General features: G+C 39.9%; 1 protein-coding gene across 4 annotated transcripts in view; it reads left to right on the top strand.

Annotated features, from left to right (window-relative positions):
* Nucleotides 1–27,680, top strand: part of NFIA (nuclear factor I A) — a 405,480-nt gene that overhangs the window by 295,577 nt on the left and 82,223 nt on the right. For all 4 annotated transcript variants that reach the window (XM_025289454.3, XM_025289453.3, XM_006055921.4 and 1 more), the window contains exon 7: nucleotides 18,240–18,368. In XM_025289454.3, coding sequence (XP_025145239.1) covers nucleotides 18,240–18,368 — 129 coding nt within the window. The remainder of the gene's footprint in view (nucleotides 1–18,239; nucleotides 18,369–27,680) is intronic.

The following is a 27,680-nucleotide window of genomic DNA, read 5'->3' as shown; positions in this document are numbered from 1 at the left end:
TGGCCAAAGTATTGGAGTTTCAGCTTCAACATCAGTCCTTTCAATGAACACTCAGGACTGATCTCCTTTAGGATGGACTGGTTGGATCTCCTTGCAGTCCAAGGGACTCTCTCAAAAGTCTTCTCCAACACCACAGTTCAAAAGCATCAATTTTTCAGTGCTCAGCTTTCTTTATAGTCCAACTCTCACATCCATATATGACTACTGGAAAAACCATAGCCTTGACTAGATGGACCTTTGTGGGCAAAGTAATGTCTCTGCTTTTGAATATGCTGTCTAGGTTGGTCATAACTTTTCTTCTAAGGAGTAGCATCTTTTAATTTCATGGCTGCAGTCACATCTGCAGTGATTTTGGAGCCCAAAAAAATAAAGTCTGACACTGTTTCCACTGTTTCCCCATCTATTTGCCATGAAGTGATGGGACCGGATGCCATGATCTTAGTTTTCTGAATGTTGAGCTTTAAGCCAACTTTTTCACTCTCCTCTTTCACTTTCATCAAGAGGCTCTTTAGTTCTTCACTTTCTGCCATAAGGGTGGCGAAATCTGCATATCTGAGGTTACTGATATTTCTCCCGGCAATCTTGATTCCAGCTTGTGCTTCCTCTAGCCCAGCGTTGCCCATAATGTACTCTGCATATAAGTTGAATAAGCAGGGTGACAATATGCAGCCTTGACATACTCCTTTTCCCTATTTGGAACCAGTCTGTTGTTCCATGTCCAGTTCTAACTGTTGCTTCCTGACCTGCATACAGATCTCTCAGGAAGCAGGTCAGGTGGTCTGGTATTCCCATCTCTTTCAGAATTTTCCACAGTTTATTGTGATCCACACAGTCAAAGTCTTTGGCATAGTCAATAAAGCAGAAATAGATGTTTTTCTGGAACTCTTCTGCTTTTTCGATGATCCAGAGGATGTTGGCAATTTGATCTCTGGTTCCTCTGCCTTTTCTAAAACCAGCTTGAACATCTGGAAGTTCACAGTTCACATATTGCTGAAGCCTGGCTTGGAGAATTTTAAGCATTACTTAACTAGCGTGTGAGATGAATGCAGTTGTGCAGTAGGTTGAGCATTCTTTGGCATTGCCTTTCTTTGGGATTGGAATGAAAACTGACCTTTTCCAGAGGCACAGCAGTCCTCATTTTTGAAAGTTAAAATTAAGCACTATAATAATACACTGCCTGTTCTTATCACAATTATTAAGTCAAGGTATACATTTTTTGAAATATTTTTAGAAGAGGAGTTGGTAAACATTGGGTCAACCAGAAGCCCAGGACATTTAGAACCAGAGTTCAGGTGTCACAACTGCTAGGAACACAGTTGCATTTTGCAGACTTAGGTTGGTTCATTGTAGTCTTCAGTATTCCATATGAAGTTCAGTTGATTCCCAACTCCGCTGGTCCTAATTTGACTGCTAATAGTCATTCATCAGTTGTAAGAGGGGGGAAAGTTTACCAGCTTAAACTTGTAGCTGAGACACATGAGCAGAAGCCCATTATCAATGCCAATAAAAAGGCTGCAGACTAGTAACAATAGTCCATTGATCATGGACACTCAGCTGCACTGGCATATATTAAGGGAAATGATTAAACCTCCCACAGTCTCCTGCTGTAATAGGAAGAGTCACTGTTACAGAACACTGCCATAGGATCGATGTCTTGGCTTTTCTTCTGCATTTATGGAGCATTGGGAAATCATCATTATGTGACAACATTGTCTCCCATTACCTCTTTAATATTGGCACTTGCTAGATAGAGACCAATGCACCAGGGAGCACCACTGTGGTGACAAGGCTTCTTGCTCTCTAGTGACCCTCTGTTAGCAGAGAAATTTCAGCCAAATACGGGGCTTTGAGAGACAAACTATATTATAAATGAGCACTCCTTAACTGCCCTTCAGAAATGTTCATATCTTCTTTATCAAGGCTATTTTTTAAAGCTAACAAAGGGAGCGAGAACAACATATTCTAATAAAAGGTTACCTATTAGAAGAAAAGAAATACTCTTCCCATGTAAATGCATGTACACCATATGTGTGTGGATGTGTGTTTGTCAGATATATGGTAAAGCACAATCCAAAAAATAACTGTTGTATTCCTGAAGCTAGTTCAAGTACCTGGTACATGGTAATAACCATTCAATCAAGATTTGTTGGCTAACTGAATAAGTAATAAGATGGGAACCGCACGTGTCTTATCTTATCTTTTGAGGAGGGCAAAGTGCTCAGGAAGTGGAGCGCTGCGTACATTTGTTCGGTGATTGAGTGCGTTCGTCGAGTGAATGAGTGCAGCTTGACGTGCATCAGAGAACTCAGATGCACGATTTTATGAATACGGAAGCTCCCAGGAAAACAGATGCTGCATTTTAGCTTGCCTTGTCTGAATAAATAAATTACCCAAGCCTCCAAATTTTTTATTTCATGTTTGAAAACGAAGCTGTGTGACTATTCTAGAAAGCAGGAAGGAAAAGTGTATCCTGTCCTCTGTCTCCTGCTCCTGCCACTGTCTTCAGCACAGCCCCCATGCCTAGGTGGCAAAGAGCTGGCTCATCAAGTGGCCTTAGTTAGCACATTGTAAGGAGGAGCTTTCAAGTAAATTTCATCCCAGCCACAGCAATCTTCATGGGCTTGCTGGGGAGGGAGAAAATAAGAGAGAAATAACATGTATTATAAAGAGGAGGAAAGTACAATTGAGATTCAAAATCCTCCAGTTCTTCTGTTATGAACAAGCCTTGGATTTTTAGCAAATGACTTCTCTGAATTTTCATTTTCTCGTATGTCAACAATGGGTTCTTTAAAACAGCTGGCCTTCCTAACTCGTAGCTTTGAAAAGATCGTATGAGATGATAATAAAAACAGGAGCTACCATTTATTAAGCACCAGCTGTGTGCAAAGTACTGTGCATGGCACAGAGATAAAGGTGTTTTTAATAAATGTAAAGTATACTTATAAACTTAAAGCTTTACACATATATTATACCCCTTTTTCAAAATGCTGAAGTGCTATGTGAGTTTAAGATGTGTGCTCAGACACTCAGTCATATCTGACTCTTTGCAACCCCATGGACTGTAGCCCACCAGGCTTCTTTGTCCATTGGATTCTCCCAGCAAGAATACTGGAGTGGGTTGCCATTTCCTCCTCTAGGGGATCTTCCCAACCCAGGGATTGAACCCATGTCTTCTTGCATCTCCTGCATTGGCAGGGGGGTTCTTTACCAGCTGCACCAGCTGAGATGCCCATGTGAGTTTAAGATACTGTGAAGTTAAATTGAAAGCCTGTTGTACATATCTTCATCTCATATATAAAGCACTGTGCAAGATGATAGAAGGCATATAAAAATAGATAGGACAAACCTTCCACCCCAGAGAAAGAAGAACGGTAACTGGTTAAACCAGTACCCAGTTCTACAAGGACTTGAGTGTGCTAAAAGTCATGTAGTTTAGGAGTTGATTCATTGGCTTGGACCACTATCCTCCGCTGTAATTGCTTGACGAGCAGATGTATCAGCCATTCCATTATTAAAGGAGTGCCAGTGAACGCTGTCCCCATTTCCTCCCTTTCAAACTATCTTATCTTTCTTTATCTCTGAAAAACAGGTAGAATGCTGATGTGTAGGCAACACTCAGAAAGGGTACAACACAGTGCCATCCCATTCCAGCAAAAAATTTAGCTATCTGCACCCATGGACTCAACCCCTTCCTAAAGCAGTTCTAACTTGCAGATAATGAAATTGGGCAGCATCAAAGCAGGTGTTTACTGAGAGGAAACAAAATTATTCTGCAATGAGATTAAATTCACCTAAGGGGAAAAATAACAGAAAGTATAGTTGGAAGAGAAGAAACAAAGGATATGGACAGACAAACATATAGGTAGATAGATAATGACTTACCTAAGAATTTCCTGTATTGATTTTTCTATATCTAATAGATTTTATTTATCTAATAAATATTAATAAATATCTGTAGGGTTCAGAAGGTATTTTTCACCTCTGATACAAAGAGCAAAAAAATGTTTCTTTAGTGTCCCTACTTCCTCTGATCTGTTCTATGAACACAATGTAGGTATTTCCTAGACATGAGTAATAACCACATTCTGATTAATAATAAAAGATAAGTTTACTTTTATTTTGTCATTGGAATGCTGCTAAAAATTTAAATACGTGTTTTATTAGAAAGAGCTAATGTTTATTGGGGCTTCCCGAGTGGCTTAAGCAGTAAAGAATCTGCCTGCAGTGCAGGAGACCAGGTTTGATTCCTGAGTTAGGAAGATCCCCTGGAGAAGGGAATGGCTACCCACTCCAGTATTCTTGCCTGGAGAATTCCGTGGACAGAGGAGCCTGATATGCTGCAGTCCATTTTTGAGCACTTACATATCTATACGTATACGCACATATCACTAATAATAATAAGTACAGATCACTAATAATACTATTTGCAGACTTAACTTCCCTCTCGCAGGCCTACACACTGATGAGTCTATTTAAATGTTAAATAACCAAGTATAAGATTGTCAGTTTATATGGGGAAAAGTCTCTCTCTCTTCTGGCCACCAGTGTTTTTAACAAAATTGGTGTGTAGTACTGAGTTTGAGGCTCTCTATGGGGATGGGAGCAAAAAGAAAGAAAAGTCCAGGCATACACAGGTCTCAGGAGTCAGGAACTTTCTGCCCCGCGCAGCCCAGCAGTTTCTGATGCAATGGTGTGCATCTCAGTAGCTTTCCTGCTCAGCAGAGAATTACAATAATGCCTATTTATCCAACTCTATCTATCCATGGATTTCAAACACATCGTAAGCTCATCAATTAGTCAAAGACATGGCACCCTTTTGGGGATGATGGGTGAGTTACATCCTTGAAGATGATAAGAAATGTTCACATTGACGTAGTAAATCAGTAGGTACTAAAAGTGGAGAGTGTTCTCTCCTGTACCGAGACACAAAGTATGTCTCTAGGACAGGAGAAAACTTCAGGAGTAAAAATAAAAAAAAAATCATTTGATTTCAAAGCATCTCTTTAATTTGATGAAATATTAAACCCTGATAGAATAACTGAATAAATACAGTTATTCAGCATGCCTCTTCAAAGTATTACTGATCTCCCTTTTGCAACAATTAAACCCCCACTCTGAAACATTTGGATTTTTAAATCCTGGGTTACTTTGGTTCCCTGTTCTCTGGGTCTGTTTGGAGTGGGGGACTCTGTGCTGTGGTCGAGCACCCCCAGCCACAATGGAGACAGGCTTCACAGACAGCTGCAAATGTCCATTCAGATGATCCTCCACATTTTAATGTGTTCGAAACATCTCATTGTCCCTCATTTGGAAGGAACATGCCAACCTCTAGGGATTTTCCACTTTGTATCTAAGGAGAGGTGAAGTTTTTTTCATTTGCATCCTTGGAAACACACTCAAGTCATTAGACTTTCAAGGAATGGCAACCCAATATCCATTTCTAATCCGAAGTGTCCTCTGCAGCACCAGACGATTCTGCAGTGTTAGTTGTCGACCCTGAAATCACTTCACTGTGACGAGCTTCCAAGATGAATGCATTCTAGGATATCATGATTACTTATGACTTAAGGCCCATTAGAATCCGCAGTCTGCCTTTCAGCCATTTCATGAACCTGAGCGAAGAAACAGTTTATCAAAATGGCTGTGCAGTGTCCCTCATGTGTTAACACACTTTAGGGACTTGCATAAGCAGCACTTCATGTTCTAATGTCAAAATACACGTGTGAAGATTAAAAGTAATATGGGATGCATAAGAATACTTTTCAGGGCCAGCTATTCTTTGATATTTATCACTTCATAGCAAAGACACCTGCTTCTAATTTTAAGAGTTCTTTTTGCCAGTGGGTGATTTCTTTTTTCCTTTAGAAATGAAATTGTATCCTCAAAAGACTTAACTGGTCATTTTTCTCCTTTTGATGTGCTTGATATTTTCATGAGTTTGTCCATTGGCATTGAAGCCTTAACATGCCTTTAGTTTAAAAAAAAATCTTTATAACACATAATTATTATATTGGGTCACATAAATTTCTATCCTAGCCACACATTTGGAGACTTTTGCAGAGAAAAGTTGTTATAAATGTCATTATCTTCCACTTGGACTAATTGATAGTTGTCTTAAGTTGACCAAAGCCTGAGAAATAAACTCTCCCTGTGGGAGGGGTTCATCAACTTACCCTCAGTACATATATTTGGTTGTTTTTCACATTCAGTTGGTGACAGTTAGTATTTGAGGGTTGGTAACTGGAATCAAAAAAGAGAGAGAGAGAGAGAGGAACCTAGGTTTGTCTGTTTAAATACGTATGGAAATAGTCCTTTGGCTTGGGAGGTAGCCAGCCTACTTGTAGAGTCCAGTGTGGTTTGCTTTCTTGGTTTTATCGTGCATGAAGACCTTTTCCTAATAGGCACTGGATAAAGTGAATTATTCAAGTAGAAAAAGATGCAGAAGATGGTATCTTGCTAGCATCCCATTCTGATTGGCCCATGGAGAGTTGTCTGTATAAAATTGGATTCTTGTGTGGGGTTCCAAAAAAAGGTGTGAATATGAAGGAGAAGTGCTAAATCATGACTCCAGAGAAAATGTCGGCCATGAGCAGTTTTTAGTTTCAGTGAAAACCAAACTTCAGGATTTGGACAAATAAGACAAGGCGAAAAATGGGTGAATCATTAACTCCAATATAAAATTGTTATAGTGATCAAGTTTCCACAAACTTGCATAAGATGCTCAACAAAGACTGTGACTGAATGGAACTTACTCATTTACTTAATTGATATGAAAAGCTTTGCCAAGCATTTACCCTTTATGTCAGATAAGTAATTTTTAATAAAATATTTCCAAGATATGAAGACAGTTAAGAAAACAGCACGGTTTTTAATAATTGCACTCCTAAGTAAACGGATCTATCATTACGTTGTCACAAAGAGTGACAGTGAGCAGAAACATCCTGCTAATCCCGCTCTGATAAGTGTTCAGTGTAATTAGACAGACACCATCTTGTCTGTTGAATGTAGCATTCATCAGAAGTGCAACTTTACACAGAATCCTCTCTTCTGATATGTCATTTTGCTTCAGAAAACAGCTCATGTCGTTGTACGCAGCTATTTCCTTTTGATTTTATGTTTTTGTTTGTTTTAGTAGTTTTTAACAATGATCTGGGCCTTTTGTATCCACAAAGCTGCATTTGAGGTTAGCAGTTCATTTTGTTTTGCCAACTGTCAGAATCATAAACCTGCTTAAGTATTTTTAAGCTTTGAAATGACCTGTTGGCTTATCTCTCTGAAATGAAGGTATGACTCTTTTTGAGAGAGGTCTTCTTATGAGGAGGAAGCCAGTTTTCTGCCTTAAATAAGAACTCAAAAGAGAGCATGTTTCTGTGAAAATTTTTAATGTTAAAATGATTAAATGTATTGCCCCCTTCCAGCATCCCCAGGCATAGCTTAAAAAAAAAAAATCCATTTCCTTTTGCCCTGTGGCTTGTGTCCTGAGCTATGAACTACCACATAGTTACAAAGTGCTATCCACTCAGTTCATTGCACGGCTCTACCTCCCCACTTTGTCGACGACTCAAAGGCCTTTGAAGGCAAAGAATAGGGTTATTGAAGGATGGCAGGCAGATTTCACTAAGTAACATAACAGGTGGAGGTCAAAGTAGTTTATTTGTGGAGATGAACAGAGTGCAGAGATGAAAAATCAAATGCTTTGCCATAATAAGGTTTAGCAAGAAAAGGCTGACTACACTAAGCTGATATTCTAGCTGACAGAACCTTTTCTAGCATTCATTACTTGATTTCACAGTTCAAGCAATTTGAAGAGACCTAAAATTATATTTCCTTTTTCCCTTATGAAATGTTCACATCAGTTTTCAGATTTTAAGTAAAATGATGGGTGCTCTGCTTGTAACCAAGGAACATTAGGACTTAATAGATTCCCAGTGTAGGCATAGCCCAAGCAGGGAATGTCACAGACTGTGCATCTCTTACAAATTAAATTCTACCAGCAGGCACCTTAAACTCCAAGCTTTCAATCATGTTTTAACTGACAGAGTGAACATATTTTGATAAACACTTAACTCCACATCTTCTAAATGAATATTGTGAGTGGAGAAAAGTCTCTAAAAGGTTATTTACCAAGTTTGAGCACTGGCTTACCCTCAGCTTGTTGACGATAAAGAGGAAAAGGCGTTTGTTTGTTTTTTTTTATTTCCCTTTATACAATTCATGTATAGTGCATGTGCTTTGCTTTTACAACTTAAAAGAGGGTTAAACATGCTGATAAAATATATCAAAGTAAGATTTATCTGCTGTTCTACAGCAGGACCAAAAATCTAAAAGATTATTTGGTGGCATATAGACCAAAGCTGTCGAATGGAACTGTGTGCAGTGATGCAACATGTTCTAACTCTGCACTGTCCAATACTGTAACAGCTAGCCAAACAAGGCCATTGAGCACTTGAAATGTGGCTGTGCTGAGCCACTGAAGTTTTTAATTCATTTAATTTTAATTAATTTAAATTTAAGTAACCACATGTGGCTAGTAGCTACCATATTGGACAGAGCAGATATAAACTAAACATATGTATGATTGAGTTTTTAACTTTTCATCTGGGTATCTAGGCAGAATGAATAAAACATTATGCTATATTGTACTATTTTTTCATGCAAAGAAAATAGTTTAGTTTTCTCAGTAATTTCTTTTTCATTCTCAGTCCTCTGTGAATGTGTGTGAGTGCTGTGTTGAGCCAAAATCAATCCTTCCCTGAATACATGGGAGAGGGTGAGATGGTTAGGGAGAAGATAGGATGGGTAGGGAATCTCCAACTTGTAAGTATATGAAATGCAATAGCTGACTCATTGAAAAAGATCCTGATGCTGGGAAAGATTGAGGGCAGGAGAAGGTGGCTACAGAGGATGAGATGTTTGGATGGCATCATTGACTTAATGAACATGAGTTTGAGCAAACTCTGAGAGATAGTGAAGGACGGGGCGCCTGGCGTGATGCAGTCCATGGGGTCACAAGGAGTCGGACATGACTGAGCAACCGAACAACAGCAGCATCCTGACAGTGGGGTGTCTGTATTTACCCTGAAAGGAAAGGAAATCTCAGAAGTCATGAGACTTTATTGTTGGCTCAGGAACCAGATTTTTTTTTGTATGGTAGTTTCCTTGTGCGGAGAAGGCAATGGCACCCCACTCCGGTACTCTTGCCTGGCAAATCCCATGGACGGAGGAGCCTGGTAGGCTGCAGTCCATGGGGTCGCTAAGAGTCGGACACGACTGAGCGACTTCACTTTCATTTTCACTTTCACATATTGGAGAAGGAAATGGCACCCCACTCCAGTGTTCTTGCCTGGAGAATCCCAGGGACGGCGGAGCCTGGTGGGCTGCCGTCTATGGGGTCGCACAGAGTCGGACATGACTGAAGTGACTTAGCAGTTTCCTTGTGTGTATCCTTCACTTTCTGTGGTTGTAAATTTTCACTCAACAAGTGAACATTTGGAATACATTAGCGAACTCATCATTTCTTTTCTCCTGAATTATCCATATAATTTTTTACTCCATTCTCCCATTTTTTTCTAAATTGAAGAAATCATTTGTGTCCAAGCCTTTTAAATTACCTGAACTTCTTTATGATGTGATAATTCTTTGGGGGGAGGTCCTTTTAGCTCATTTTAAATGGTTGCATATAGAACAAGGAGGATACACCTCAGAAGCTGTATTAACTTTCATTTTATTCTCTCCATCATAAAAATGATTTTAAAACATTTTTATTCACTGAAAAATGTTAAAAGTCAAAACAGTCTGAATGTTTTACCTTTTTGTATTGTTGAGTGTGTTAATCATACTAAATTACTTTAGAATGAACCCTAATGGGTTTTACCATTAGGACACAAATCTAGGGTGAATACAGTATCTTGAACTAACTCCTCCTATCACACAGCATGTGTTGATAGCCACAAAACAGGATGGTCCTTTGACTGTGGGATTAATCTATCCAATCACAGTCTTTATTTAGCATCACACTTGGAGATGATCTCATATAAAGTCTAGCTGAAATGGCCCTAGAATGGTTCTGTTCTTGCTTGGGGGGCTAGAGACTGGGACAGTGCTCTGCATCTAGAAGCTGAGCGTCTGGGCATAAATCTGCTGGTGGTAGGTGACTTGCGAGATAGAGTGCTGGTCCTCAGCTTTTGTTTGGTGCTTGAGAAATGGCACTGCAGTTTATGCCGACAACGTTAGTCTGACGGCCATGACTGGTGTATCCATACCCCACACTGAGACCTGGAGGTAGAAGGGAATCTGAAGACCCGAATGTAGAGAGAACAGTCAGGACGGCAGTTAGCATGTTATTTAGGCTGGAGAAAAATGTTTACGTACCATTAATAAGCTCTGTTTTAAACCAGCCTGTGATTGGTTTGTAGCAGTAATGAGAACTTTTTTCAGAAGTGGGCACCTGGGTGAAATAGTATACTGAAGGGAGGAAGGGCTTTGGCTAGCTCGGTCCAAATCCTGGCTTGCTCTTCCACGTACTAATCTGTGGCTTCTCACCCTCTCTGGGACTTCGCTCGCTCAGTTATCCTCCCACCAAGCCACGGCCTTCTGCCCACCTGCTGGACACTTCCATCAGTAGGCCAGCATGCTTTACTGTCTCCCACTGCTTCCACCCTTCTCCCTAAAGCTACTACCCTAATTGTCTGCTTCCCTTTACAAACTAGTTTCATGAGAATTGACTATACCGATTGCCCTGCTTCTTCCCTTCCTGTTGATTTTTGCAGACCATTCTAACCCATCTTCCATGCTCCTTACTCTCACAGAGCTCGTTTATTCTCATTATGCTTGACCTCTCAACAGCACTCACCTCACTCCGTCACAACTGTCTTCTTGAAATACTTCTCTTAGTTTCTGTAAAGCTGCACTTTCCTATGAGTGAAATGCCTCTACTTAGTTACCTGCTTTGACACCAATGTTAGTAGCTCAGAGGTCTCCCTTGATGTCAAGACTTACTGAATTTTAAATAATTGTGTGTGTTAGCCACATACTTTTGATTAAGTGAGGTATTTCTGCATTATCATACAGACTAGGCTTGGAGTTTATCAATGACTCTTAAAAGAAGAATTGTGATCCTTTCTGCTAATGTCTGCAGGAGGCTATTGAGAAAACAAGGTGTTGAATAGAAAAGAGGCCTGTTGTATATATTAATGTGTATATATTTGCTGTTTTAGAACTTAACATCTATTATCTATTAGAAGACTTCTAAGTCTAGGTGATATTTTTCTTTTGGAGGTTCTGTGTTAGAATTACTGGTAATATATTCAGGATGTTTAATAAAATCCTAACTGATTCCTACTAAGGCCAAGTAAAACCTCTGGTATATAAGACAAGATGATTCTTAATGTTGTACTTCAGAGTCATTTTAATATTTTGCATATTCTTTTGCAGTTGATAATCACTTTTCTTTGGATATCAGAAAGTTCAACTATATTTTGTTGCCTTAAATAGGACACTGTTTTTATAGTGTGCAAGGGAAACTACAGGAGGGAGTATGATATTTAACAAAATAATACAAGCTTCAGAACCTGAGAGACCTGGGTCAGAATGATCACTTAATGGCTGTATCTTTTAATTTTCATTTTATATTGCAGTGTGGTTGATTAACAGTGACGTGCTAGTTACAGGTGTACAGAAAAGAATGGCTGTATGATCTTGAGCGAGTTGCTTGATATCCTTGATACCTACTTTCTGTGACACTAAGTTATAGGTAGGTAGGATAATAATACCTACCATTCTGAGACTCAGACATAAGGATTTGTAAGTACAGGGCACATAGCAGGACTCTGTCATTTGTGGCTTTTATTATTCTCAGCCTGATTTTTGGAAATGATCAATATGTAGGAATTTGATGGCATCTTTTTAGCTGCCTTCTGGCTCTCTTGAGGCTCCTTGGTGGATGAAGGCTTCTAATAGCCTTTAGATTTAGTATAATAGTTGTTCTGGTAAAGCAGTAAAGATAGGTTGTTGGGAATTCGATCATGATAGCAAACAGGAGAATGTCTGAAGTCAAACATGAACAACCGAACTTAAGCAGCATTTAGTGGTCCTCTCTAACCGGCTTATATGTTGGATTTTAAATTGAAAGTGCAGAGTTTGTCGGTTTCCAGAGCTTCTCCCAAACAGATTGTGAGTCTAAATGAACAGTATTAAAACTAACCTTTCTTTCCTTTTTTTTTTTTTGGCCGGGCCATGTGGCATCTGGGATTTAGTTCCCTGACCAGGGATCAAACCCTTGTCCCCTACAGGAGGACCACGAAATTTTAACTACTGAACCTCTAGTGAAGTCCCCTAACTTTTCTGTTCTCAACTTTAATACTTTGAAGAAAGAAACATATACCAGTTAAATCTTCTCTGACAACTGGAACTACATCACCCAAGCTCCAACGACAGACAAGATAAGGTCGTGCTGTCTTGAACAACATTAAACAGGGATAAGTTTCACAGGACAGTTGGATTTTTGACTAAGTACTCTAACAAATTAAGCACTAACCTGGACTTTTTGCCTCCTTTTAAAATCTAGCATGTTGTTCTATTGTCAGTGGAATAATTATAGGTTATTGTGATCTCTCTTTCTTCCCCCTTTCCCACTAATGTTATAGCTCCTTGACTCAAAAATATCTCATTTTAGAAGCTTTCTCAAGCAAAGAACAGCATTATTATACTTTCTTCTCATTCCTGTAGTATTTGCTTCTTGTCACTATAAAATTCTTGGTCAAAGTGTGTGGTAATCTCATGACTCAGGAGAGAGGGGGAGTTAATATTGATTATGATTTTTCCCCTGTATATTCTTTTTTGATTTCAGTTTGCAGCAAAAAGTTACCCCCCCCAAAACTCTTGATTTGTTATAAGAGACCTCAAGAATTATTTTGAGTTTCTTCATATCATTTGATCACATTTTATTATTGTTATTTCTTGAAATAATCAGGAGAAAATATAAATTTTCCAAAGTGCTTACACCACTAGAAATAACTTTAAGCCCCTTTCCTAAGAAGATGTCTTAACCATTTTCTCTGGGTGAGCGTAGGCTAGTAGAAAACCTCATTACTAGAACAGACATTAAAAATATTGAAAACTTCTGGATTTCTAGAGATTAGTTAGTGCATAGTAAGCATCTTTAATGGGCTTTGCAGGTGGCGCTAGTGTTAAAGAACCCACTTGCCAATGCAGGAGATGTAAGACATGCGGGTTCCATCCCTGGGTCGGAAGATCCCCTGGAGGAGGGCATGGAAACCTCCAGTATTCTTGACTGAAGAGTCCCACAGACAGAGGGGCCTGGCTGGCTACAGTCCATGAGGTCGCAAAGAGTCGGACACGACTGAAATGACTTACACCAGGCATCTTTAATATACGTATTACTAGGGTCAACAAGTCTTATATTTTAATATCATGTTCGTCTGCTAATGCTGTATAACAAATTACCACAAGTTTAGCTTAACGCATCACACATTTATTATCTCACAGTTTCCATGGGTCAAGAGTCTGAACGCTGCTTAGCTGGTTCCTTTACTCAGGGACTCACAAGACTACAATCAAAATTTTTTCCAGGCCAAAGTCCTTTCGCTTAGGGTTTTCTCCGGGATGGGGGTGGGGGGGAGAAAGTATTTTTTTCTTTTTAATTGCTTTGCAATGTTGTGTTAGTTTCTGCTGTGCAATGAAGTGAACCAGCCATATGTGTACATAGATCCCTCCCTCTTGAACTTCCCACCCACACTGCCCATTCCACCCTCTCTAGGTCATCACAGAGCCCTGAGCTGAGCTTCCTGTGCTTTATAACAGGTTTCCATTTGCTATCTATTTTTTACACCTGGTATTTTATATACATCAATCCCAACACATGATTTGGCAGAATTCTATTCCTTGCAGCTTTAAGACTAAGGTTTTAGCTTCCTTAAAGCCCTCTGTCAGTAACAGCCCTGCTTAGCCCCTCGAGGTACCTACAGGTCCTTGTCATGTGGGCCTCTCACAGGTCGTTTTTACCATGTGGCAGCTTATTTTTTCAAAGTAAGCAGGAGACTCTCTCTGACTTCTAATCCTTCTTTTGAAGGACTCACCTGATAAAGTCAGGCTTAGTTCAGTTCAGACGCTCAGTTGTGTCCGACTCTTTGCGACCCCATGAACTACAGCACACCAGGCCTCCCTGTCCATCACCAACTCCTGGAGTCCACCCAAACCCATGTCCATTGAGTCTTTGATGCCATCCAACCATCTCATCCTCTGTCATCCTCATTTCCTCCTGCCCTCAATCTTTCCCAGCATCAGGGTCTTTTCCAATGAGCCAGTTCTTCGCTTGAGGTGGCCAAAGTATTGGAGTTTCAGCTTCAACATCAGTCCTACCAATGAACACCCAGGACTGATATCCTTCAGAATGGACTGGTTGGATCTCCTTGCAGTCCAAGGGACTCTCAAGAGTCTTCTCCAACACCACACTTCAAAAGCATCAATTCTTCGGCGCTCAGCTTTCTTTATAGTCCAACTCTCACATCCATACATGACTACTGGAAAAACCATAGCCTTGACTAGATGGACCTTTGTTGACAAAGTAATGTCTCTGCTTTTGAATATGCTATCTAGGTTGGTCATAACTTTCCTTCCAAGCAGTAAGCGTCTTTTAATTTCATGGCTGCAATCACCATCTGCAGTGATTTTGGAGCTCCCCAAATTAAAGTCAGCCAATGTTTCCACCGTTTCCCCATCTATTTGCCATGAAGTGATGGGACCAGATGCCATGATCTTAGTTTTCTGAATGTTGAGCATTAAGCCAACTTTTTCACTCTCCTCTTTCACTTTCATCAAGAGGCTTTTTAGTTCTTCTTCACTTTCTGCCATAAGGGTGGTGTCATCTGCATATCTGAGGTTATTGAGATTTCTCCCAGCAATCTTGATTCCAGCTTGTGCTTCTTCCAGCCCAGTGTTTCTCATGATGTACTCTGCATATAAGTTAAATAAGCAGGGTGACAATATACAGCCTTGACGTACTCCTTTTCCTATTTGGAACCAGTCTGTTGTTCCATATCCAGTTCTAACTGTTGCTTCCTGACCTGCATACAAATTTCTCAAGAGGCAGATCAGGTAGTCTGATATTCCCATCTCTTTCAGAATTGTCCACAGTTTATTGTGATCCACACAGTCAAAGGCTTTGGCATAGTCAATAATGTAGAAATAGATGTTTTTCTGGAACTCTGTTGCTTTTTTGATGATCCAGTGGATGTTGGCAATTTGATCTCTGGTTCCTCTGCCTTTTCTAAATCCAGCTAGACTTCTTTATTTTTACATATCAAAAAGAACTTTGAAGTAATATTTTGTTTGTTCCAGAAAAATGTGTAGCATTACATCATCATCTTTTTTAAAAAATCTGATACTTCTAAAAAATATATTGAAATGAAAGTTTTGACTCATTAAGAGAAAGCCAATCAGTCATTCATCTGTGCAGTAATTGTATAACAGTTGTATAGCTATTTGGTAAAAGAAATTTTAACAAGGGGTTTATTTTTAACATAACATACAGAAACCAAATTTGATTTCAGAGAGAAAAGCTAGGATTAATGTTGTCTAGCTTTAAACAGAAATCAGTTGACTAGCATTTTGAAACTTCATTTGGTCAATTAAGTATACAGAGCAAATTAACCAAAACATACATTATGTATATGGAGAAAATATTAAAGTATATAATAAGGAAAAGTGCTCAATATGAGTCTTTAAAAATTGAAAACATAAAGTAATTTTGAAATTCATGACAGTCTCGGGGTTCATATTACTTGGCTGTGATAAATTTAGAAGATTATACAGAGTTTGGCTTGTTCTTCGTGTACACACAGTATTTCTTCTCAGTTTAACCCTTTTAAAGAGGATTTGAATTTTGATCATTTTGAATCCATTTACCACCTTCATCATCTTGATGTGTATCATCTAAATATAATTTCCCTCCCCCTTTTAAGAGTGGAACTGGTGGGTTTAAAGCATGTCAGCGTTTCTGCCCTACTTAGAATGGCATGGGTTGGAAAAACATGAACTTTTCAAAGAAATGACAGCTTTTCCTTGAGTCAAACCATTTGCTTTCTTTAATAAGATTAGTTCAGATACTGCATTTCATCAATTCCATCATCTGAAAAAAATCCTGCCATCTTAAAAGTTTTGACATTTTCATTTTCTATTCTATTTCTGCTCTATGACACATAGTTCAGGCATTTGGCTGAGTTTAAATCAGTGGACTGGTTGGAAGCCTTAAAATGTGTTTGCACAGAAGAAGTTTGAATGAATTGGGAGATTTGTTTACATTTGGAGCTTTGTATTTCTTTCCTTTTATTTTTAAATTTGAAATCTCTTCTCATGACGATACCTTAGGTTAGGTTACTTGCAGTGAACGTTAACCCAAAATCTCAATTCATCCTAATGATGTTAGGACATTGGCATGACATGACTTTGGTTACTGATTCAGCGAGCAAACAAATATAGCTAAAGTCACTTAGTGACTTGTTTCTAATTCAAGTCACGTAGATATTGATCTAGAATGGCTCTGATCCTGATTTGTCTAGTTTGTGTGAAAATCACACACCGCTTCATGTTGTCTTTGTCTGTCTATGCAGATTTACTTACAGTTTGCAGTTTGTTTCTTTCCTGGGGTTAAAGCCCCAAGTCTGGCTCTGCCCAGGCATCTCTTAGTAAAGGCACAGATAAAGGTGAGAACTGTAAAAGTGTTAATAGTTTACATATCTTTTCAGGCCACTTGGTATGTTCTAGCCTGTTTGTCAGATAGCCTGAAAATAGAGGCAGGCCTGGTCTCTGTTCTTACAGAATCTGTAGTGACACTTGAAGGTTGTCTTGTAGAATCTCATTAAGGAAATCTGTGGTCAGAAATAAGGACACGTTTAGACATTGGCCAAACTAGCTAAGTTTCTGAACAGATCTATACTTACAAAGCGCTTAGAATAGTAATGATACTTAGCAACTACTTGATAACAGTTACATGCTATTATCATTATTATTTTTATTATTTATTTTTCCAGGTCATCCAAATAATTCTCTGGCCATAGACAGAGCACAATACAATAAATATATAAGTGAAATGAGATTTGGTTCTTTGACATGAAATCAGACCAATTTTGTACTGCAAATTTAAAAGAGCCCAAATTTGTCCCGTGATGTGGAGACTAGGAATCATTTCCTTTATTTTTACATCCAAGTTTTCATGGTTTTAATTGGCACCCTACCAAACTGATAGATGCCTCTAGTTGTGTGTGTCAGTGTGGTTGCTGAGAACATTACACATGCAGTAATTACAGGGGACAATTTTTGCATGATTTTCTTCCTAGAGCATTTGCTATGCTGGAAATGCTATGAAAAGCTTAGACTATAGTGGAAATACTATTTTTAAAAACAAACTTTTATTATATATTCTTAAAATAAAGTAATATATGTTCGTCATAGAAAAAAAAAAAGCAGAAAAAAGCAGGGATAATCACTCAAATCCGACATGCAAAGAGAACTGCTATTATAGTTTATGCATATTTCTTTGCAGTTCTTTCTCTGTACATAGAAATACATTTTAAAATGGCATCACAGTGTAATATCCCATTTTTTAATGGCCTGCTATGTCTTTATCCTGTGTCATTAAATACCTTTCCATTGTCATTATTCTTTTACAATATTATTTGCATTGGCTATGACATCTTTAAGCATTTAATTTTTATTGTTTAACTTTTACCTTTTCTTTTTTTCTACTATAAATTATTCACTGGGTGAACAACTGAGTTACCATTGTTGAGGGTTATTTAAATGTTAAAACAGCTAAATTGTATAAAATGTGCCTTGGCACTGAAGTAAAGTAATGGGCAAGATGAAATGATTGCATACGAATCCTCATATGCTTCTATAGCCTTCTCTATGAATGGTCCCAGAGGCCTCTGGCCCAGACAACAACTTTCAGGAAGCACTGGGAAAGTGGTGTTCCATAATTAGAGATCAGAAGCCCTCAAATGGGCTGTGATTTAGGAGAGTAAGTTAAAATCAACTATCTGCTGACATCAGGGGACCCTTCCGTTACCTGTTTGTTTCTATGACAAATTCAAACCAATTCAAAATAACTTTTCCATTCGCAGGTAGATTTCTTTTTTTAATTCTTTTAAGTTTGATCTTGTAGGTTGCATAAGCTGTGTTCCGTGACTTAAGTGTGCTTATCCATTCATCCTTCCTGCCAGGAATGCCATCTCCAACCACACTGAAGAAGTCGGAGAAGTCTGGTTTCAGCAGCCCCTCCCCTTCACAGACCTCCTCCCTGGGAACGGCATTCACACAGCATCACCGACCCGTCATTACAGGACCCAGAGGTGAGCTGCTCCACCGGCACCCTTGATTGTGCTTAGTTCATGACCTTGGAACGAGAGTAGTCAAATGAGAGACAATGAGGACTCCCCCAGAGTAGTTCTGAAGGAAGTGAGTGTTCCAGTTTCTTATCCTCGGGGACTGCTTTGGAATTGTAGGGACCCAAGAGATTTGGTATCAAACCCTGATCCTTACCTCTTTTTTTGCTGGTGGGATGTTGCAAAGAGGTGGGAGGTAATTTGAATTAACCAAAATCAAATCTGTCTTAAGGGCTTTCCTGGTGGCTCAGATGGTAAAGAATCTGCCTGCTATCTGGGAGATCCCTGAGTTGGGAAGATCCTCTGGAGAAGGGAGTGGCTACCCACTCCAGTATTCTTATCTGGAGAATTCCATGGACAGAGGAACCTTGTGGCCACAGTCCATGGGGTCACAAAGAGTTGGATACTAATGAGCAACTAACACTTCCTTATCTTAGAAATTGTATGAGAGGGGCACTTGTATGTGCCTGTGTGTGTGGGTGTGGGTGTATGTGTGTGTTAGGTGAGTTTATTTTCATTCTCTCACCCCCTTTCTTGAAACCTGATTTCAATATGTGGCATTTTGCATTCAGGTTGTTTGCATCACCGTGTTGACGAGCCGTCTTCATTCACTCCTTTTGAAGTGGTAGATAGTTTGTCTGGTTTTCATTGCAATGTTTTCATTATTTTTGTCTCGTGTGCTTTTAAGTTTATTATTAAAATGTGTCCACAAGAAATATGATTTGTATTTCACATTAAAGACAAGCTTTAAACCTCAAGAGAATGTCAGCAAATCACTTAACTTGATCTTGTTGCAAGATGAAAATATTTATTAGTTTGTTTATGAAACTCCCACAGTAGGAGTATGAATAATTGTAACCACGTTTGCTTTCTTCCATCAGATTTTTGTTTAGGTAAGTTTGTGATCTACCAGCTGCTATCATAAAACATCCTAGAAAGTTATGGTCTCTTGTCTACTTTGACATACGCCTGGAGAAACTGGTATTTCTTGCATTAATCTCAATGTGAGTCCCACAAATCTGAATCCCTTTATGAATACTCTGTGTACATCTCAGGGAAATATAGCAGTTTAGAGGGCTGGCCAATGTACATGTGTAGAAATCACCTTGAAGAAAATAAGTATTTTGACTATTATATGAAGCAGTGTCTCTATCCACAATTATGAAAGCTCACTTGCCCCATCTTTAAAGGTCTTGTGATCGTTGATGGAACTTTCTTAAGTGTTCTAATTATTTCACTTGTGTGTAAGAGTGAAAAATACGTGCATTACCCTCCCCCCAATTTGAAAACCTTGCATCTGAATGGAATTATGTGCTCCCAGAATGAATCTCTTCGAATGGGGCAGTGTGATGATATTATTCTCGTTGTCAGCATTCCTTAAGCATTGAAACTGTGGTGGGAGGTAAGAGATATGAAGATTTAGTCAGAAGATTTTTGGTCTCAGGGAGATAAGGCCTGTATGTTTCTCATCTTTTTATGATCAGGCTGACATGTTCTAAATGCTACATGGATCTTAAAAGCAGAGGTTTCTGTAGGAAACTCTGGAAGGAACTGTGGAGGTTCCTTCATCATCAATCAAGGATTTACTGAGTGCTTGTCACTGGGCAGACACTGGGTATTCAGTGGTTCCTGTCCTCATAGAGCGTATTGTCCAGTACAGAAAAATAAGCATTTAGAATATGTTGTGGAATGCACACCTTTCACTTTATATCACCTAAAGAACCTTCAAAGGGTAGATATTGTCGAAGTCAAATCTTAAAAGTCATTTAGATGAATGGAGGGCATTGCAAGTGAAGAAAAGACTCCTGGTACACCAGGATTAGGAAGCAGCAGCACCAGCAATCAGGGTAGTTTGTTAAGTTGCCTCTTTCCATTTCTGCTTATTGTCTGAATTTTTTAATGTCCTCTCCAATAAAATGGGGACAGTAGTAATGGCACCCCACTCCAGCACTCTTGCCTGGAAAATCCCATGGACAGAGGAGCCTGGTGGGCTGCAGTCCGTAGGGTCGCTAAGAGTCAGACACGACTGAGCGACTTCACTTTCACTTTTCACTTTCATGCATTGGAGAAGGAAATGGCAACCCACTCCAATGTTCTTGCCTGGAGAATCCCAGGGACGGGGGAGCCTGGTGGGCTGACGTCTCTGGGGTCGCACAGAGTCGGACACGACTGAAGCAACTTAGCAGCAGCAGCAGCAGTACTGTTGAAGGAATTTTTTTTTCTCCCAACCTCACATTCTTACACAGAAACTGCAATAAAACAATATTTGTAGAGACTCTGAGGGGTATAAGGCAATGTGCGTATGTTATCATTTATTCAGTAAATACTGAATGCTTTCTGTATGTCTTGCCTTAAAACTATAGATCTAGAAATGATTCTAGCACTTACCCATAAGTGCCATGATTGGGAGCTTCTTCTTGCTAAACAGTTAATCACATTTGCTAAAATGATCCACACTGAGTTGAACCAGAGGGGACCTTCTTATTCTACAGAACTGTGAATTTTGGTCTTCTGTTCATACTCATGGAATTGTTTATAAGGAAAAGAGAAAGAGATGCCCAATTTAAGAATTATGGAACAATTATGGAATTCCAAAGAATTTTTTCACCAGACTTTAATATGGTTCACAGCATCCTCAGGTCTCCTTTCTGGGAAATCTTCTCAGGAACCCATTCTTATTACATCCTGCCCAACTTAGTGGTCTGGTGAAGGGAAGTGGGGTAGTTGGTATGAAATACTTCAGCGGCATCTTTGTGGTCAGCATGACAGAGTTGAGATAGCTTAACATAAGACCCTGTTGGGCTAAGACCTTTTTAAAGGTTGGTGCTTAGACACTTGTTATTTAAGACATACTCTCTATAGGTATCATATTCCCTCTTCCTTCTGTGAACTTGTTGGAAAGCTAATGCTTGGAATGACATCACATCTGGGACTAAGAGTTGATGTTTTAGGAAGATAAGGCTGGATTTAAAAAAGGAGAGTCTGGCAGAGGGAGCCAGTGTAGAATAAATGTGGCATGCACATTAAGGAGAATTCAACCTCACATGTTCTTTTTATTGGAAGGAGAGGCTTGGCTTCCCTGGTGACTCAGATGGTAAAGAATCCATCTGCAGTGCAGGAGACCCAGGCTCGACCCCTGGGTCAGGCAGATCCTCTGGAGAAGGAAATGGCAAGCCCATTCCAGTATTCTTGCCTGGAGAACCCCATGGACAGAGGAACCTGGCGGGCTACAGTCCATGGAGTCGCAAAGAGACAGACACAACTGAGCGACTAACACTTTCACTTTCTCTTACTACAATCTGAAATGGTAAATCATTAGAGAATCCAGATAGATGATCAGACTTCAAAAAGGCCAGGAAGAAGAGAAAGGTGTGTCCTTTATCAGGATCCTGGGGCACTGGGGAGGCTGTAAACTGTAGTCTTATTCAGAGTCACATGGTATAGTCACCTCTGGATAGCACCTAGATTGTAAGACCTCTGCTGCCTTCCTTAAAATTCCTCATGGGAATACCTCGACTAGACAAACACCAATCAGTAGACAGTAGCTGTGTAATATACCCCAGTGCCCAGACCTGAGGTGGTATGCTAACAGAGCTGCTGCTGCTGCTGCTAAGTCGCTTGAGTTGTGTCCGACTCTATGCAACCCCATAAACGACAGCCCACCAGGCTCCTCTGTCCCTGGGATTCTCCAGGCAAGAACACTGGAGTAGGTTGCCATTTCCTTCTCCAATGCATTAAAGTGAAAAGTGAAAGTGAAGTCACTCAGTCGTGTCCAACTCCCAGCGACCCCCTGGACTGCAGCCTACCAGGCTCCTCCATCCATGGGATTTTCCAGGCAAGAGTACTGGAGTGGGGTGCTAACAGAGCTACAGAATAGCAAATCCACCTCAAATTTCAATGAATTCACCAAATTCATTGAAAACAAGCAATGGTCCTATTTTTCACTGCAAAAATTAGCTATGTTTAGAAATTTGGTGGCCACCTTTTACACAGGAAACCTCTCTTTGATGATTGCAAAGCTGAGGCAGGAAAAATAGAGCCTTGAGGGGAGTGAGTAAGTACAGAAGCTAGGGTTGGAGGTGGAATGGACTGGTGTTTGAATCCCATTTCCACCACTTTTACCAGCTGTGTGAACCTGGCACATAGCTTTGCTTCTCTGAGCGATGGGTTCCTCATCTATAAATTGAGGATCTAATCTCAACCTCAGAGAATTATATTATTTTAGGAGTAGATGAAATCATCTACTCACGGGCATGATCAGGTCAGGCAAACAATTAAGTCACCCATTTTCATCAGGGCTTTGAAAGTCTCATGCTATCATGCTGTCCTCCTGCCTTTGCCTGTCCACACACTGCCCATCCCAAGACCAATTCGGGTACCACTTTCTACCTGAAATCTGCTCAGCTCCAACCAGGCTGCCATCATCTCTCAATCTGCAGACTCTGGGAACCTCTCACGTCACGTCTTCACACTCCCTACACCAACTTGGTCTTACTTTGTCAGTTCACGTACACGTCTTGTTCTTTCTCTAGAACAAAACCTCTGTGAGGAAGGATCTCTAATAAACACCTTTTGATATCTTCATTTTGTTTCTCACACCGTGGGTTTTGAGCTCAGATTTTACCTGAATGAATAAAAAGTATGCAAGTTGTGCATAAAAGGTACATAAGAGATATTCATCCCATCCCTGAAACTGACAGATTCTCACTGCTTCAGAAGGACTAAGGGTGACATATGACAATAGTTTATATGGCACTTCTTTATAAGGAATGTCCAAGATGAGGAAGAACCATGGCCTTTCATCCAAAGAAAACTTTTGCAAGATTATGAAGTAAGGTTTATTAAAAGCTATGGTGTTTCTTAGTTGATGCTATTCTAATCTTCTAATCTTAAATTGGAATCTAATTTTCCAATTTCCCTTGTGAAGGTAGGGACATGTGGTTTCTTAAAATGAATCCCCTCTCTGATAGTGTCATTGTTTATGGCTTTGATAAATCATTTAACATTGTGACCTCAGTTTAGCCATCTCATGGGGGATAATACTTTGCCACCTTACCTGGTGGCTCAGATGGTAAAGAATCTGCCTGCGATGTAGGAGGCTCAGGTTTGATCCCAGGTTGGAAAGATTCCCTGAAAAAGGGAATGGCTGCCTACTCCAGGATTCTTGCCTAGAGAATTCTATGACAGAGAAGCCTGGTGTGTTACAGTTCGTAGTGTCCCAAAGAGTCAGATACGACTGAGTAACTAACACTTACGTAGTTAAAATTAGGTGAAGAGGTTAAAGACTGTGGAATGCGCTACTGAGTGAAGAAGAGCTTAAGTTTCCGTAAGGGTGTTTGTTATGTTATTATGCATTAGTACAGTTACTGTGCCCTTTAAACGGAAAGATTGGGCTTTCAAAGACTTTCTTTTAGCAGTACTTAGAATTTCAACCATAGAATTTAATCATGACAATTCATCTTCTTCATGATAATGAAGAAAAATGATCATTTTTCTTTTTTCTTCCCTTTGTAAGAGTTGTAGGTTTGCCTGATGATTTAAAAGGGCCTAACTCTTTTTGAGAATTATTTGGAGTACTCACCAGAGATATTTTAGAATTTCTTAAAAGTTGTCTTCTTGAAACTTATGTTTCTGCCTTAAGTCTTTGCTATTTCCAAAAGCGAGATAATAGATGATACTTAATTTAAATGCTTAGCACAAAGGTAAAGCGACTCTGTGCTTTAGGGATCAAGAGGCAGTAAGGAACCTGCATTATACACGTTGTAAAGCAGAGGTTGAGAGTAATTGACAAATAAGCACCAATTGAGCTTCATCTAGAGCCATAGAATTTCAGAATCGTGCTCTTGGAGCCTTCTAGTTTAATTCTTTTTCTGGATCCCTTAAGAATGTGTTTGGCTGTAAGTAACTGGAAATCTAAAACAAACATATGGAGTTTTCCCTGGTGGCTCAGTGGTAAAGAATCTGCCTACCAATGCAAGAGACATAAGTTCAATCCCTGGTCTGGGAAGGTCCCACATGCCCTGGAACAACTAAGTCTATGGGCCAAAACTACTGAGCCTTGCTCTAGAGCCTGGGAACCACAACTGCTGAGCCTGCATGCCCTAGAGTGAGTGATCTGCAGCAAGAAAAGCCACCACAGTGAGAAGCCTGCACACGGCAACTAGAGAGTAGCCCCTGCGCACCACAACTAGGGAGAGAGTCCTCACAGCAGCAGAGACCCAGCACAGCCATAAATAAGTAAATAAAAAAATGAAAACCGAATATGTGATTCAGAACTGTCATGGCGGCACCTGAGTGCAGTCAAGGACTGAGATTTCTTCTCTTATCCATGCTTTAGTGGATTGTTCTCAATCTCACGCTGTGACCTCATGCTCACAGTGTAGCCACTGCCCTCCTGCCCTGCATCTGCATTCCACGTGTTTTAAAGAAGGGAGCAGACAAAAGCCAAAAGTGCCTGCCAGGTCATTTTGCTAACTTTCATAGACTCTTACTCAGCATGATCAAAACTAAGCCTCTTGATCACCTCTAGCTGCAAGGGAGGCTGGAAAATTGAAGTATTTGACAGAGCACATTGCTGCTCTGTATAAAATTGGGGTTTTATAAGTAGGTAAATAGGAGAAAAATATTCTGGCTAGCAGTCAACAACATAGTTACCGTTACTCAGAGAAATGCGAAATCTGAGTTGGCCAGAGCCAAGACTAGAAATCTAGCCTCCAGTGCTAAGCCTTTTTCAACCTATTTCTACCTTTTTCTCCACTACTGGGAGAAATCAACTGCATTTATTTCAACAGTTTGTTTTCACAATTTTTATTAGTCAAGGACATGACATAGCCATTTAGATCTTTCGATAAGTATGATACAACTCATATTATCACACTGAGTTTTTTTTTGTAATAGCAGCCATAAACAGATCATTTGACCTTTTTTTATGAGCCCATGAATCCTTGCTACTGGTAAATGCGGGGTTTCTGCTAGGTGCAAGTCATTTCAAAGATAGCTTTTGAGGTCAGTTTGACTTTTTTTTTAATATTGAAATTAGTGTGCAGACTCCCATTACTGTCTAGGGGCCTGTTAACTTTTCCACAAATATTTATCAAGTACTTACAGGGTACAAGGTGCTCTGCTACTTGCTGAATAGAGTGGGGAATAAAGCTTGGATTCTGGCCTCAACTTGCTTACTTCCTAGTAGATGGCAGACAAGAAAGCCAGCCTTGTATTACTGGGATGGGTGCTCCCAGGGTGCTGCCAAGATCAGGGTCCACCTGATAGAACTGCCGTGGCAGATGACCCTGGGCGAGTCCAAACAGTGTGACTTACCCCTCTCAAAGAGAGTGCCTCCTAGTGGTAAGCAGGCAGCAACAGCAAACCATTGTGCTTTAGACAACTAAGTACTGAGGAATCCAGACACGCAAAATGAGCAAATGGCCAAAGCCCCACTTCTTTATGGGTCAAAACATATATATATATACACACACACACATGAAGGGACTTTAGAAGTCAGATTGCCCTGATTTTGAAGACATGCACAGATTGCCCTGATTTTGAAGACATGCACAATATGTATTAAAACAATAACCATATAAGCCTAAGATACATTGTGCAGCTTTCAAAGAATCCTGCCAGTTTCTGTTCAGACATTTACATGCTCTATGAACCTCTCTAAATCCAGGATCCTCGTGGCCCAATCAAGGATATTGCCTTTAATGATGAGACATGTGAGGGTATGAAGTCAATAGTCTCTCCCAGTTTGGCTGAAGATAATACACTGCAGAGAATTACAAGAATAATATAACTTTCCAGGAAGTTGAGGTCACCAGGAAAGGTTGGAAGACTGGAGATTCAAAGACAATAATAGAGAAGGAAGGAAGGAGAGGAATAGTGGGAAGGCTCAGTCATCACTAGATGGCAGGGCCATTAGAACGGGACCACGTCTTTATTCTTCCTCCCGAGATTCTGTATCTCTCAGCCTTGTGGATGGCATTAGCAAAGCACTTAGTAGGTATTTGTTGAATGAGTACATAGGTTTGATTGACAGCAAACAGAAAGTTTGGAAATAATGGGTGGTTCTTTCCATCCTCCATGTGTGATAATAATACCATATTGAAATGTATGTATTTCACAGCTTTTAGGGAGATGCATAGCGGTAGTGAATAAGTGCTCGATATACACTTATTGTTGTTGTTGTTTAGTCACTGTCTTGTCTGAGCCTCTGTGACCCTATAAACCGAACATGCCAGGCTCCTCTGTCCTCCACTGTCAGTCCCTGAGTTTGCTCAAATTCTTGTCCTTTGAGTCAGTGATGCTATCTAACCATCTCATCCTCTGCCGACCCCTTCTCTGTTTGTCTTTAATCTTTCCCAGCATCAGGGTCTTTTCCAGTGAGTCAAAAAGTGGCCAAAGTATTGGGCTTCAGCAACAGTCCTTTCAATGAATGTTCAGGACTGATTTCCTTTAGGATTGACTGGTTTGATCTACCTGCTGTCCCAGGGACTCTTCAAGAGTCTTCTCCAGCACCACAATTTGGAAGTATCAATTCTTTGATGCTCAGCCTTCTTTATGGTTCAACTCTCACATCCATACATTTACTCAGTTTTAATTAAGAGCTTCTGTTTTCATGAACATTAAGAGAAATGCTGAGCTCAGAATGATTTGATCCTCTTTTTATGGAATATTTGCTGTGGTGTTATAAACGTTTCTGCCCAAATGAAGGACCCTAAAGAAGGAAGAAGTCCCTCATGCTCCATCGCTCTCATGACCTTGGCATCCTTCCTTGGCATACACCCGCTACCTAAGCAGTTGGTTCATTTAGCTTTCTTGTATCATATCTTGTATCAAAGACTCCTCTGCCTCTTAGGAAATATTTTTAACTTAGTTGTAGAACACGCTAGTGCTCCTTTCAGTGGAGCTGAATTTAATTTGTCTCTCCTGGTTTAGTGCAATTGAATCATCTCAGGAAAATGAGAAGCAATTAAGTACCTGTTGCTAACAAGGTGCTGAAATAATCTGCCAACAGATGCAAAGTGTTTATTTATTATTGGAGTGTGTCATTTGAGAAAACATTGCGTTGTCTTTCGACAATCAGAATTGCCAGAATTGACTTTCAAATGCAGGCATCACAGACCTAACAAGTACCACCTATGAGGAGCACTGAAAAGAGAATAAGAGGGCTTGTGAACACTGGGCAAGGTTAGCTCAAGTGCCGGTGCCGGGCCTAATGGGAACCGTCGTTGATGGGATTTGAAGGAACTGGATGGTAAAGAGGAAAAGCAGCTTTTTAGC

This window comes from Bubalus bubalis, chromosome 6 (genome assembly GCF_019923935.1).
Source record: "Bubalus bubalis isolate 160015118507 breed Murrah chromosome 6, NDDB_SH_1, whole genome shotgun sequence".
In the NCBI taxonomy this organism is placed as follows: Eukaryota; Metazoa; Chordata; class Mammalia; order Artiodactyla; family Bovidae; genus Bubalus; species Bubalus bubalis.
This window is presented reverse-complemented; position numbering and strand designations above follow the sequence as displayed.